We start from the raw sequence: 13,302 nt of genomic DNA, 5'->3' as shown, positions 1-13,302 counted from the left end.
AAGACTGACAAGTTTTCAGCTTCCCTTGATGCTTTCATTCATTCCAACAAAAAGTCTTCATTAGAGTGGGGAAAATATATTGATTTCTTGTCCAGCTTAATCATTCCATGTTCAAGGGACCACAGAGACGACTTGACTATACTAATTTTATAAACATGAACAAGAGGGGGCTGTTTGTCATTAGGTTTAGGAATCTTACATTTGGGTTTCTCTCATGCTAAGTTTGCTGTACTTACTCTGAAATTGCTCTGCCTTGCTATTCATCTAGTTTTGACATTTATTCACATATCATCTCTTTCCTCCATAGTTCAACAGCACAATTTAGAGAAATTGAAATTTTCTTTCTTTTTTCTTCCTTTCTCTTGCCTTTCATTTCCAGATCTCCCTGCCATCACTTTGCATAATTATCCCTTCTTCTTAAATCTGCAAAAAATCTCTTTTGTACTGCTCTTATTTTTTCTCTCTTATTTCTGAAACATTTCCTAATATTTTTCTTTTGATATAAAATCTATTGTCATTCCTTTCAGTGCAGAATGCCTTAAGTGTCATCTATTTCTGCTGTGCAGTTCTCTCTTTCTTCCTCATCCTTTCACTTCCTTTACTACCTTCCTCTAGTTCTCCTTTTCTACTTACCACCACTATACTTCTAAATTCCTTTATTTTTGCCTCGCACATCTGTCCTTCCTTCCCTTAAATTGTTCTCTATTCTTTTGCGGGTTGTTTTTCCGCTATTAATCCTTTCTTTGCTGTTGCATTCAGCATTAAATCAGGCTGATTTTAAAGTGGCAAGAGCAAGTCATAGACATCTAGGAGGTTCTGCCTGCTCAGACACAGCACTCTGTCCTCACCACTTCACTTGCTGTTCATGCCACTCTACATGTTTTTTGGTGTTTTGGTGGGTTTTTTTTCTTCTTTATGGCTTTATTAGCATAAACTTTCCTAATCCTGCACTTCCTTCTTTTTCCTTGTTCTTCTGTCACTCCTTGTGCTTTCTCCGTTTGTCATTTGGGTCTTCTTTTCTTGTGCACTTCCTACTTATTACCATGTATTTTGAATGGGCCGCTACTTAGGTCTTCTTAGGTTTCCCTTTCATAAATTCTCTCCCTCTCTGTTTCATTTTTTTGCTTAGAGCAGGCAGTGAGACTCTTTCTGTGTTGGAAAGAACCGGTCCCAAAAGATTCTTGCCTTGCCCAGAAACAGGGATTGCAGCTAGAGTGTCAAAGGATGACAGTGCCTCTAGTGGGTTCCCTATATGATGTGTCACGTCATGATGTGACACAGTATCCTCCAAGCTCAGCCCTCACTGTCCCCAAATGACAGCAACAGATAGATAAGGACTGTCCCAAAGCACCCTCCCTTGCTAATATGCACGTGTGCTGTTCTGCTCTTTATGTCCAATTTAAAGTAAAATCCTTCCTGTAACAAACTTAAATACCTGACCAGGATCACTGCAGCTTAGGAGATGGTATACCAGATTTTTCCAAAAATTGAACAGTGGGCAGAACCAGTCTGGCAGATCAGTCTTCTGCATTGGCTAAGAGATACAGTATACATATACTGTTATGAGTAGATGGTTGCATATTGGGGGGGTGTACAAGTTTTGATGGTATTTACTATTCGTTTAACAGACCATAATTGCTCTAAAGAAGCCATTATAGTCAGTTATGGATATCTTAAGCAGTTATTGAAAAGTTGATATTTTGACATGATATATGAAATCACTGAGTTCTACAATATAAATCCTTTGTACTGTCCTTAGTTAGCAAACCGCTGAAGCAGTCATCTACTCTGAGCCAGTCTCTGTGCTATGCATATATGTTGTCATAGGAACTGTTTTTAAAGTTGCAAAGGAGAAAAATTGTCATGAATCATCAAGTTCTAAGTATCAATAATATGAGCACCATAACTCCTTTCTGACTAGTTAAGGGTCTTAGGTTATTTTTTAACTTTCCCTTAAAAATATTTATAATAATGCTTTGGGATTTTTTTGTGCTAAAAAAATACATAAACAGTTCATTTTTACTGATTTAACACTGATAAAGTTTGTAGCTCTTTTTCTAAATGGAGGAAGATCTTCTGGTTTCGTTTTAATAAAAAAAATATGAGGATGAATTTATCTTTACTGTTATATAATCTTGGAGTAGTATCTTTACAACCCCAACACCTAAGGATCTCCCAACACTTGAGTAAGTAGCACAGTTTAGCAGTGTGTAAAATTCCTTCTGATGGCTTCCAAGCTGCTTCTTCACAGTAATAGTATATGGCCTTCAGTAAAGCCTTCATCCTGCAGCTTTAGTCTGCATGATTCTCCTAGACTATGGGCTTCAGGGACACTGAAGACTGTTGCTTTTTTTAATCTTCACACTTGTGATCAAAGGAGTACTTTTTTACTGTAGCCTTTCTTATGACCAAAAGGTTTTTAAAATAATTTTATTTTCTCTGTGTATAAATATTCAGGCACCATTGATATGGGCACTAAACTACATATTTTCTTTGAGTCACACAAGTTTTCTTATAAAACTGGAGTTTCAGCAACAAACTTTAAAACAAATTATTTCCCGTACACAGGATCTGGCTGGGATACAGCTAACTTTTTTCATAGCAGCCCATAGGGTGCTGTGTTTTGGATCTGTGGCTAAAACTGTTGATAACACATCAATAACCCCCACCAATGTGTGGTGGGCCAACCCACTACAGCCATGAGAGTCAGACTGCAGGAAAGTCCATCTGTCTTAGACAGAACTGCAAATCTCTTGCCACAGAGTAATAAACAGTGTGTGACTTGAGTACTCTCAATGCTGCATGTCAAATATTAAGTATGCTCAAGGAACCTGTGTTGTATAGCTTTTTCCTGCTACAGATTGTATGATCACTCCTAGATGTGTTTGTTGCAGAGAGCCGAATGATTTACTACTTAATATCAGCTTTTTCTCTCTTGTTTTTAGCCCCTTGTGAAGCCAACACATTCTTTTGCCACAGTAATATGTGTATTAATAATACATTGGTCTGCAATGGACTCCAGAATTGTGTGTATCCTTGGGATGAAAACCACTGCAAAGGTAATGTGTAGAATTGGAAATGTCAAGTCATTTAGACTGCATGGGATACAGCATCTTATCATTAGTTTCTTGTTAAGTATGTGCCAGATGGGTCAAAGCTCAGGAAGAGTAATTCAGGGAGAGCATACATCAAGCAACAGAGAAAATGGAGAGGTGAAAATACCAATGGATTTTACTTTCAGTGTTTGCATTTGTTTTACTTGGTGTTGATTTGTGTTGGTTATGTCCTTCTGGCTGGTTATGTCCTTCTGGCAGGCTTTCTGATTACTTGGTTTCTGTTCCCCATACAATCTAAAATGTAATTAAAAGTCATATATTGGTTCCTTTGTCATAATTACCTTTGTAGTGGAGTAACATATGGGTAGCAGGTGTCTTTTAGCTGCATGCTATGTCCATAATAGCCCAGGTGGGCTAAAAAGCCAAGATGAAGTGGAATTAACACTGTAAGAAAGCAACCAAATCTACCTATAATCAAGTGAAATTGAATAGCAAGGAAGAAGCAGAGGAAATCAGGCATAATGTCTATTTCATAGGTAGGGACTGATGTTCCTAACCAGGTGCTGACAATGGTTTCTAAATATTGCTCTCTGTTTCTGGGGAAAAAAAAATCAGCATCTGTGCTATCTTCAGGGAAAAGAGCTTAACGAACTTACATTGCAGGCTAGGGAGACAGTTCGCTTCCCTCCCTGCCCCCCCCCCCCCCCAGCAGATTTGTTCCTGGAAACATGGGATATGCCAAATTTAGGAACCGATCAAGGAAGAATTCAGAATGAGGTGGATTAACAGTCAGCCCATAAGTCTGCTGAAGCCTGTAAAATCCTGACAAGCAGTGCAATAGTGTAAAACACAAATGAAAATATACTTCAAAAGAACACAGAAAAACTGTGGCATGGCATAATATTCTTCAAAGAAACTAAACATACGATTGGGAAATAATTATCTGTTCTCTGCTTCTTCAGCACAGAGGAAAACAGAAAACTTTCCCCACTCTTTAATTTCCAGAATGATTTTCATCTTTCATTGGCCAGGTATCTTTTTACTGGGTCTTGTGCATTTATCCTCTCTTGTTTTTCTGACTAGAAAAAGGAGGTTTGCTGATTCCAGCAAAAAGGTTGTTTGCTGCTATATTGCTTTTTCTAACTGTGCTACTTCCCCAGAGTCTGTGTCAGTCAGTTAGAGAAACCCCAGGTGAATCTACAAGAGTAGGCAATGGGGAGTACTGAAAAGTTCATTTTTGGTATCTAGGAGATTATGAACAGATGGATGTTATTGTTTTGGTGCCAGTAACTTTCATTTCAAAGGCTTTTTATTAAGTCCTTTGATATATTTTAGGTTGCCAGGAAAAACTACACTAAACTGGGTGTTGAAACTTAATCACAGTTGTTGAGTCTTGCTATGCCTGTGAGAAACTGATGCGAATGCTTTCAGCTTGGATTTCTACAAGGCTCAGTCACCATCTCATGTGTCTGTAACAATTTGAGAGCAAATCACAGAGAAATATACCCAACAGTAGGGTGAAACTGGTTTTCTTTTAATTATTTTACTGCATATTTTCTGTTTTTCTTCATTCACAATGCTGAATTTGCTGGCTAACTTCCTAGAGGCCCCTGAGTAAAGGACAGTAGGTAGGATCAACTTTTGGAGTTTTTATGGCTGTTTAGAAAAGCTGTGGTAATTAATAGGTCAGGAACAAAAGAAATAACTTGCACACGTTTTTTTTCATTTCTGAAACCTCATTTTGAATAACTTTTCTATTTTCTCCTGATTTAGCTTTTTCATTGAACACTGTCAACCGTCTCAGTCAGCACATAAATACTAGGACTTCACCGAAGTTCCCAATGTAAAGAAGAATTTCTTTTTAAATCCTGTAAAGTCTTGCTCTTTCATTGGTCCTAATGTCCCAGTTGCATATATTTACTGGAAGAGACAGAAAATAATGAAGAGAACATCTGTAACAGTCTTGGGGGCTTTAGCAGGCAAATGGAGTTCAGAGGTGACACTAAAGCCATCTGCTTGTTGTGGTGGTTGCTTTTTATAAAAAATGTAAATAATTCTTTCATCTAATTAAGCTTGTAATATACCCTGAATAAATCACTTTCCAAGTGAATAGGCACATAGAGGATCTGTGTGTTGTTTATTTGGCTTTCATGAATACCTGATTTCTTCCTTTTTTCTTTTTGTCAGTGAGATTGATTAAGTGAACTCAGACTCAGACTAGGCTTGGCTTTGCAGTAATCTGTGAACCCATCATGGTTGTTTTTTATTCTTGAGCTGCAATTAACACTGTGCTTTTTTTTTTCTCCTGTCACACAGAAAAAAGAAAAGCTAACCTATTGGACCAACTTACCAATACCAGTGGGACTATAATTGGGGTGACTTCTTGCATTGTGATCATCCTCATTGTTATCTCTGTTATAGTACAGATCAAGCAGCCTCGTAAAAAATTTGTCCAAAGGAAAACAGACTTTGATCAAACAGTGTTCCAGGAGGTGTTTGAGCCTCCTCATTATGAGTTATGCACCCTAAGAGGGACAGGGCCTACAGCTGACCTTGCTGATGTTGCAGATGACTTTGAAAATTATCATAAACTGCGGAGATCATCTTCAAAATGCATTCATGACCATCACTGTGGATCACAAGTGTCTAGCATTAAGGGCAGCCGTAGTAACCTCAGCACAAGAGATGCTTCTGTCTTGACAGAAATACAACCCCAGCCTGTAAAACCACTCATTCAGCCCATGAACAGGAGAAATATCCTTGTCATGAAGCATAGCTACTCACAAGATGCTGCAGATGCGTGTGAGATAGACGAAATTGAAGAGGTACCAACCACAAGTCACAGGCTGTCCAGACATGATAAAGCTGTTCAGCGGTCAGTATCAATAGATTTTTGATGAAGACTATTGTGTAAGGACTTGATTGCCCAAACATATTCACTCTTTATTCAGTAAAGATATATTTTCTTTCTTCTTTATTTATTGTTTAAATTTCTGTTTCCTGATAGCACATACCATTATATTATGTCTCTCTTCCTGTCTCTCTTTCTCTCATCTCTGCTCCTGTTTCCTGAAGGATCCTGTATATCAGTTTTACCTTTCTACTCGATGTCTTTCTTTTTCTTTTACTACTTTACACATACCCACATGCATACACACACAGGACAACAGAGAAGAGGTACAATTTTTGAAAACCAAAGATTTTCTGTGAATCTAGTTTTTGAAAGAAAGAGCCACATACATGTGGTTTCCTTGTAACTGAGGTGGCCTTGAGTATCATCCACTGTTAGTCTAACATCTCTAAATCGACACATCAATAAATAAAAAATACATGTATCCATTTTGATGCATGGCACAATAGAAAGAAACACAATCCTGGGGTAAGGAAACCCTTTTTCTCATGAAACATTATCTTTTATATAATGAATGACAGTATTTGCAAAACTGTTGTTACTGTATCTGTTCCATTATTAATCACAGTATCTTGGCTTGTCATATTAAAACATCTCTCTCTCTCTCTCTCGATTAGAACATGAGACAGCATAGTGCATAGAGAATAGCCATATATTTACATATAAGAATGTAGTTAAAAGGAATCTTTCTAATCAATAAAAAAGTAGTCAAGCATGATATTTTTAATAAAAGCTATTTCTACTGTATATTGAACTTTGACTGTAAATATGAATGATTAAAAGTTTATAAGTAAAAGAAAAAGAAAAGCAGAAACATTTATGAACAATTTATTTGAAAAAAAAACCACAGAAACTTTTTATATATATTTGTGTTTTCTCTTGCATGCATTATTTATGCACTTCTTGTGACTGTTTACATGCCCTCCATATTTTCTTTGCAGATTAAGGCACTTCTGTCTCTTAAAAAAAAAAGTTATTTTATTATTTTAATCTAATTGCATGCCAATGTAAATTACTTCATGAATATTGATCAGATTATCAAAGTGTACTGTTTATTAAGTATCTATATGCATATATTTTTTTTTCTATGCAAACATTATTATTTTGAATGAAATAGCCATAACATTCCAGGTTCTGCCTCATTGGGTCTCTAAGCAAACATGAGTCTGAGTACAACACAACTAGGGTCTAAGAGACAAACTTGAGGTAAGTAAACATACCTATACAACAATTGAACCATCTGTTGCTTCCTATTTTATTTGTTATATTGCTAAAATGCATGTTAGTTCTCAAGTTATATGTCGCCTTATATGGAGAGAGCCAGGTTTGAATAATGAGAAAACTGAAAGATAGATGACCACTTTAGCATTGTAAACTAAGCAAAAACTATTAATTCCTTATTCTTGACAGAACTATAATCATTCCCTAGCTAAATATAATCTTCATTCCAAACACATTATAAAGAGAGATGCTTTGCATGGCTCTGGTGTTTCATTTATTTTTTTATTTATGAAAATAAAATTTAGAGTCCTAGCATGTGAAATAGTATGTAAAACTTGGCAATCTAACTCCAGCCAGGAAGATGTGGAACTATCTGTTTTCAGTTCATTTTATTCATTCAACCTTGTGTAGTGTTGGGGGAAGGGTATGTGATAGTACTGATAAATTTAGAGATTCAGTAGCACTAAAGTTAATGTTTGCAAATTAAACTTCTTTTTTTGAGTCTTTTCCTAGGCTTTTCATTTTGTATAATTTGTTATCAACACAATCTCAATCAACATAATCTCAGATGTCTATAATGAAGTTATAGATAGCTGCTAGTCTGTCAATTTATATATGTATATGTGTATATATATATAAAAACATAGGTATGTGTATATACGTGTTTATATGTGTATATATGTGTACAGCAATTTTACTGAGAAAGAATCCATTGATGCTTTTATTGCTTCTAGATGGTTTAGATAAACATTTTTTCTGTATTTTTCCCCATAGAACATATTTTCACTTTGTTTTGCTTTCAGACAACTATTTATGCAGCCATGCAAACTCTGAATGGAAAAATCTGTAGTGAATTATTTCAGCTGTCTGAGAGAGTGGACATGTTTCTAATTTCATTTCATTGCCTTTATCCAAACCTAAGAAGTACAGACATATCTTACTTCCTTAGCAAGATATTCCCATTGCACAATAATGTTTCTTTTGTAATTTGGTTGCTGGCCACCAAGTGCTCCTTAGTTTTTAAATACTTTTGGAGATTTGCTGCAAACTTGAAGAAGAAATTAGCTCCTAACTGACACTGTCTCTTTTTTGTTGTTGTTTTTTTTTTATCTTAGTTTTATTTCAGTTGATATGTTTTATGTCTGTTATTTACTTGTATGTTGTGTGATATGTGGAAGAAGATTTACATTGAACTTTTGTTATATGTACGTTGTTTTCATTATATAGACTGCTTGAGAATAGTGCGCTCCTGGGTGATTTTGAACATGCTACAATGAAATGTGAAACTATCGTCCTTGGAAACACCAGCTAGAGGTTTTATGGACTCTCTGACCAGCTATTCTCATATCATGACAAAATTCAGCAAACAGTGTTGAGTAAAGTTACTAGAAGGCAATAAGACTTTGGTTATTATGCTTATTGGTCATTTCTCTTTTTCTTTTTCTCTCTTCTTTTCATTGCAAGTTAAATTCCCAATTTCAGGAACAATTTATTGAAATCAGGTATTTAGCCATTCATAATCACTTCAATAGAAATGTTTGTTGGATAAGCATCTAGCAATATGACTGAATTTGACATTGAGAAAATAATCTGCATGTATGTTACTGAATATTTGAGTTGGTAAAAATCCCTTTATTAGATACATTGTAAAAAGCATGCATTCACAATTATTGCTGTTACTGTTCCATTTCTGTGTCATATGCTTGCTACTTGTAAATTTTTATATAAAGATACATAAAACAATGTATAATAATTTCTTACTTTGAGTTTAATGGCAATGTTTTCTTTTACCAAATTTACAAATCTTGTGTAATTCGGAAGATTAAGCTCGAAATGTAGCTTCTAGGAACTTGAAACCCAGATACATCGAAGAATCAGCCGTCTCTCATCCCTCACTTATTGAAAAGCAAAATACATTATTTTTTTAAGATTTAAATGAATTCATAATACATAAAGTTGATCACTTAATTTCAGTTAAAACGTTTGTGATTGATAACCTTTGTGTTCAATTCTCTACTCTTAACTAATTTATTTCCATGGCAATTATTAGGAAGTTTGCTTCAGCGTAGCAGAGTAGCAGATTTTTATCAGTTATACAAATGTTATGACTGGGCTCCAATTTTAGAGATACAGATATAAACCACTTCCTTATGCAAGATAAAATGATATTCATAAATCAAGCTATAAACATTGGTAACCGACACCGAAATCAAACCTGAGAGGTTAAGTTATTAAGGAATTATTGTAGGTTGAAAAGCCACAATTATGTAAAGTTGAAAACCCCCTCATTTAAGAACTCAATAACCATGCATAAAATCATAGTTTCATTATCTATTTAACGTGTTATCTTCCAAATTCTATTTCAAAACAAATCCCAGTTCCTTCTTAAACATCTTGTGTCATTCATGGTTGTTAGGTTTTTCTGTATAAAAATATTGCGTTTTATTGAAAAAGTGGGAAGAATTCCATGGATCTTCCCAAAGTATAAATAGATGGGAAAAGAGAAAATTTGAAAGACTGACATAAAAAATAAGGTGATCTATATCAGCTTTTAAAATATATAATACATAATTTACATAATTAAAAATACAGGAAATCTTATTTCTACAAAACCATTTCTACAAATGTGATTTAGGAATGACATGAGAAGATGCGTTTCAGGTATTTGCCTCCTTTTTTGTACACTATATTTGCAGTATATTTTACATAATTTGATTTCAGCTTGATTAATTTGTTTGTTATTACATATTAGCTACAAAAAAACAGTCCTCCATCCTCTGCAGTCATTGAGAGTCATTAAGTCATGTCTCAGCTACATGGATTTTTAGCATGCACTAATAGTTCATTTCTAGATCAGTATCTCTTTCCAAGTTCGTATACTTTATCACTGTTTTTTTCCTTAATCTTTCCAAGTCCTATCTCATGATCCTTTCTTAAATATATTATGTTAAGATATTTGCCACAGCCATGCTTAAAATGGATGCATCCATGCATCCATTATAAAATCAAGGAAGAATGAAAGACTTGCTGAAAGAAATGCATATACATGCACACACATTTATATATATTTATAAATATTTGCCAATGGAGGTAGTGTATAAATAAATATATAAGGAGAAATCTAAATATGTGAATTTAGCTTTGAATGAATTATATTGGTCACCTAGAAAAATGCTGAAGCCTTGGATTTTAAAGTTGCTATATATTTAAGTGCCTAAATCCCACTGAAACATAGAGTTGGTCTAGTCCCTCCTAGACAAGCACACAATGAAATCCATTTTATGATTTTTCTAGTGAAGTGTTGACTAAGAGAACTTAACTGGAGAAGACATGGATATTAATAGTGATGTTGCATGCACATCCCTGCTTTCTTAAAAAAACCTAATTGCATCAGGGAAAATGAGTGAGAAACATAAAAACCTGTGTAAATACAGCAGATCAAAGTGAGAATGGTCATGCTTACTTGATCTTGGAAACTCCTTTAGAAACATGTTGTCTAATAGCTAGGCATACCCTTAAACAAAAACACAATTGTACGTCACAAAATATGTGGATACTGGGGTAACAGGGTCAAATTATAAAAATATTTATTAAAAAAATAAACAACAGTAAATTCAAACCCAATTAAAATCTTATAATTGAAAAATTTAATTTTAAGTAATTATATTTTGAATATAGTCAGTGTAAATAATAGCCTAGTCCACTATACTGCAAACAGTAAAGATAACTTTTGTTTCTTATCACACAATAGTAGGATATCTTAATGTGATCTATAAAACTCAAAATATTAAAATAAAAGGGATTGTTGCTGAAAGTAAACAGTTTGCCTTTCTTATGAGTATTTTTTATTATTATGAAGCCACTTTTTTAAAAACAGAAAGCAGTTCAAGCAAGCTAGTTCAGACAGGCGAGCTACTTCAAGCAACTTCAAGTTCATGCAAGTCCAATTAGCTATAAAGAGGATACTCAAAACTGGTATTTGACCACACACTATAAGTGAAATTTAACCTATTCTATTACACGTTTTCCATTTTATGGAAAAAAGATTTGGCTTGTTAAATTAACATAGCTCATTGTATTCTGTATAACAACTTAGTAAATTACTGTGGATTAGCTCAGATGGTAGTGTTAGCTTCATGCATTTTACCTCATGTTTGCCTTAAGCTAAAACTAAGAATGGTAGTTACTAGACCATTTTGGTTTAACTGGTGCAATGTGTCTGATGTATAGCCATGTTGACAGTATGCTTATTTCTTATACATTTTTTAAAGATAAGTTTTTGTTATCACAGTGCATTGCCATACTGTTCATAGTTTTGCTTTTTTTTTTTTTTTCCCATGGGTGTAGTGTTATGTATATACTTTTCTTTTTAGATGATAGTGTGAACAACCACTCCCAACCATTTTTCTCTGCTCCAGGAAATACAGCCTTTTCGGTTTGTGAAGTCTTCTCTGCAGCATCACTTAAAAATCTCAGGAAGTCCATTTTATAAACCATCCCAGTGTAAACCTTTTCTATCTTCCCAATTCCAAAACCAGCTTGAAGGAGAAAAAAAAAAAAAAAGGCTCTGAGAAATGTTGGCACGTTATCCTTCTATTTTTCTCCATTTTTATGCTGGAGATATCCTCTTGAACCTAGCAACAATGTAACCAATGGCAGGGAATAACAGAAAGTAGAAAAGTTTCCTCCTCAAAAGAAATTGCTAGCACCAAAAAAAAAAGGCAGACAAAGAAAAGAAACAGAGAAAGGTATGTTAATTAGAAGAAGAGTATGAAGGATTGTTGCTCATACCCATTCACAAATTTACAGATACATTTAGGACAGATAAATTCCTTAGCCACCAAATAAAAATGTATTGTCCATGTCCAACTCCAAAAGATAGCTGTAATACCTGTGCTTTATAGAACACTGTCCTGCAAACAAGAAGTTGGCCTTTTGTGTTTTCTTGTCTTCTACTTTATGTGCAATCTCTCTGCTATCACAAAGATATTCCAGCTGAGGGAGCACAGCTGAAGACCTAAGTGATACAAAGGATGAAAACTGCACCATTCAAAACTCTCTTTAACACAGAAGTCTGTATCTGATCTGGAAGTCTCTTGTCTCCTCACTCCTGACTCAACAATTGATGTGAAGTCCTGGACTCATGGCTCCACTGCTTTTCCTCATCATTACCTTAGCATCATCTCTTTTTACTCTTTGATGATCACTGCTGCCTTTCATTTCTGTCCACAGTGAGTTTAGTTCTGTTCCCTTCTCTCCTCCAAATTCACTGAAAATACTGAAATTCTATCAGTTCACTGACCTTGTGTTACCCTTGCATCCACTTGGCTCTTTCCCATCTACCACTTCAGAGCCATCTTAATCTTACCTTCACAGCATATCTTAATTACCTTTAATTTATGCAGCACAACAAAAGCTATGAAGATGCATTGGAATGGACTGGAATATGGGCTTATTAGGGATACTGGATTTGTATTTTAATGACTGTGCATCAGTGTTGTCTGGGCCATCTACCTCTGGATTGGCATACCTGCTCCTGCTAGAGTCACACCTCAGTGTGCCACAAAGAGAAACTCACCTCCATCCCTTTTCTTCTCCCAGTGATACCTGCACCATTGTCAAACCAAGATTTGTTTCAAGCACTTCTATGTTTTCTCCTATGCTTTATTTATATTAGTATGTCCCTCCACACAACATAAATCCCTGCCCTAGCCTCCTTCACACGCCTATTAAAACACGTTTGAGCTGCATAGCCTGGCAAACACCTGCCAGTGGTGTGGCAGAGGTATCATCAGCAAGGTAAGAACATCAGCTACCAGGAGAAGCAGGAGTTGCCGCTTCCCTCCGTTTTCTTGCCCAGGAAAAGGAGTCATGCTGATCCACAATCTCCCAACAAAGTCACTAGGGGAAAAAAGGGAAGCTGCCATCCCCTTCAAGCAAAAAAACATAACTAGGAGTAGAGAGACAATCTAAGCAGCTCATGATAAAAACCAGAAAGAACAAGATTGTTCAGATTTCATTATGAAAGTAACAGACCTGACCAACACCATGCAGCAGCATTGCATCTCTTCATTCTCAGATAAGGGAAGACTGAAGTGCAATCCTTCTTTATCC

General features: G+C 35.3%; 1 protein-coding gene across 1 annotated transcript in view; it reads left to right on the top strand.

Moving 5' to 3' along the window:
• NETO1 (neuropilin and tolloid like 1) overlaps positions 1-7,159 on the top strand; it is a 68,087-nt gene extending 60,928 nt beyond the window's left edge. The window contains exons 8-10 of the mRNA XM_050892298.1: positions 2,946-3,059; positions 5,373-5,931; positions 7,099-7,159. Coding sequence (XP_050748255.1) covers positions 2,946-3,059; positions 5,373-5,931; positions 7,099-7,159 — 734 coding nt within the window. The remainder of the gene's footprint in view (positions 1-2,945; positions 3,060-5,372; positions 5,932-7,098) is intronic.
• The last annotated feature ends 6,143 nt before the right edge of the window (positions 7,160-13,302 follow it).

The sequence above is a fragment of the Gymnogyps californianus genome, chromosome 2 (genome assembly GCF_018139145.2).
Source record: "Gymnogyps californianus isolate 813 chromosome 2, ASM1813914v2, whole genome shotgun sequence".
NCBI lineage: Eukaryota > Metazoa > Chordata > Aves > Accipitriformes > Cathartidae > Gymnogyps > Gymnogyps californianus.
The sequence above is the reverse complement of the archived record's forward strand: the minus strand, read 5'-3'. Positions and strand labels throughout refer to the sequence as shown.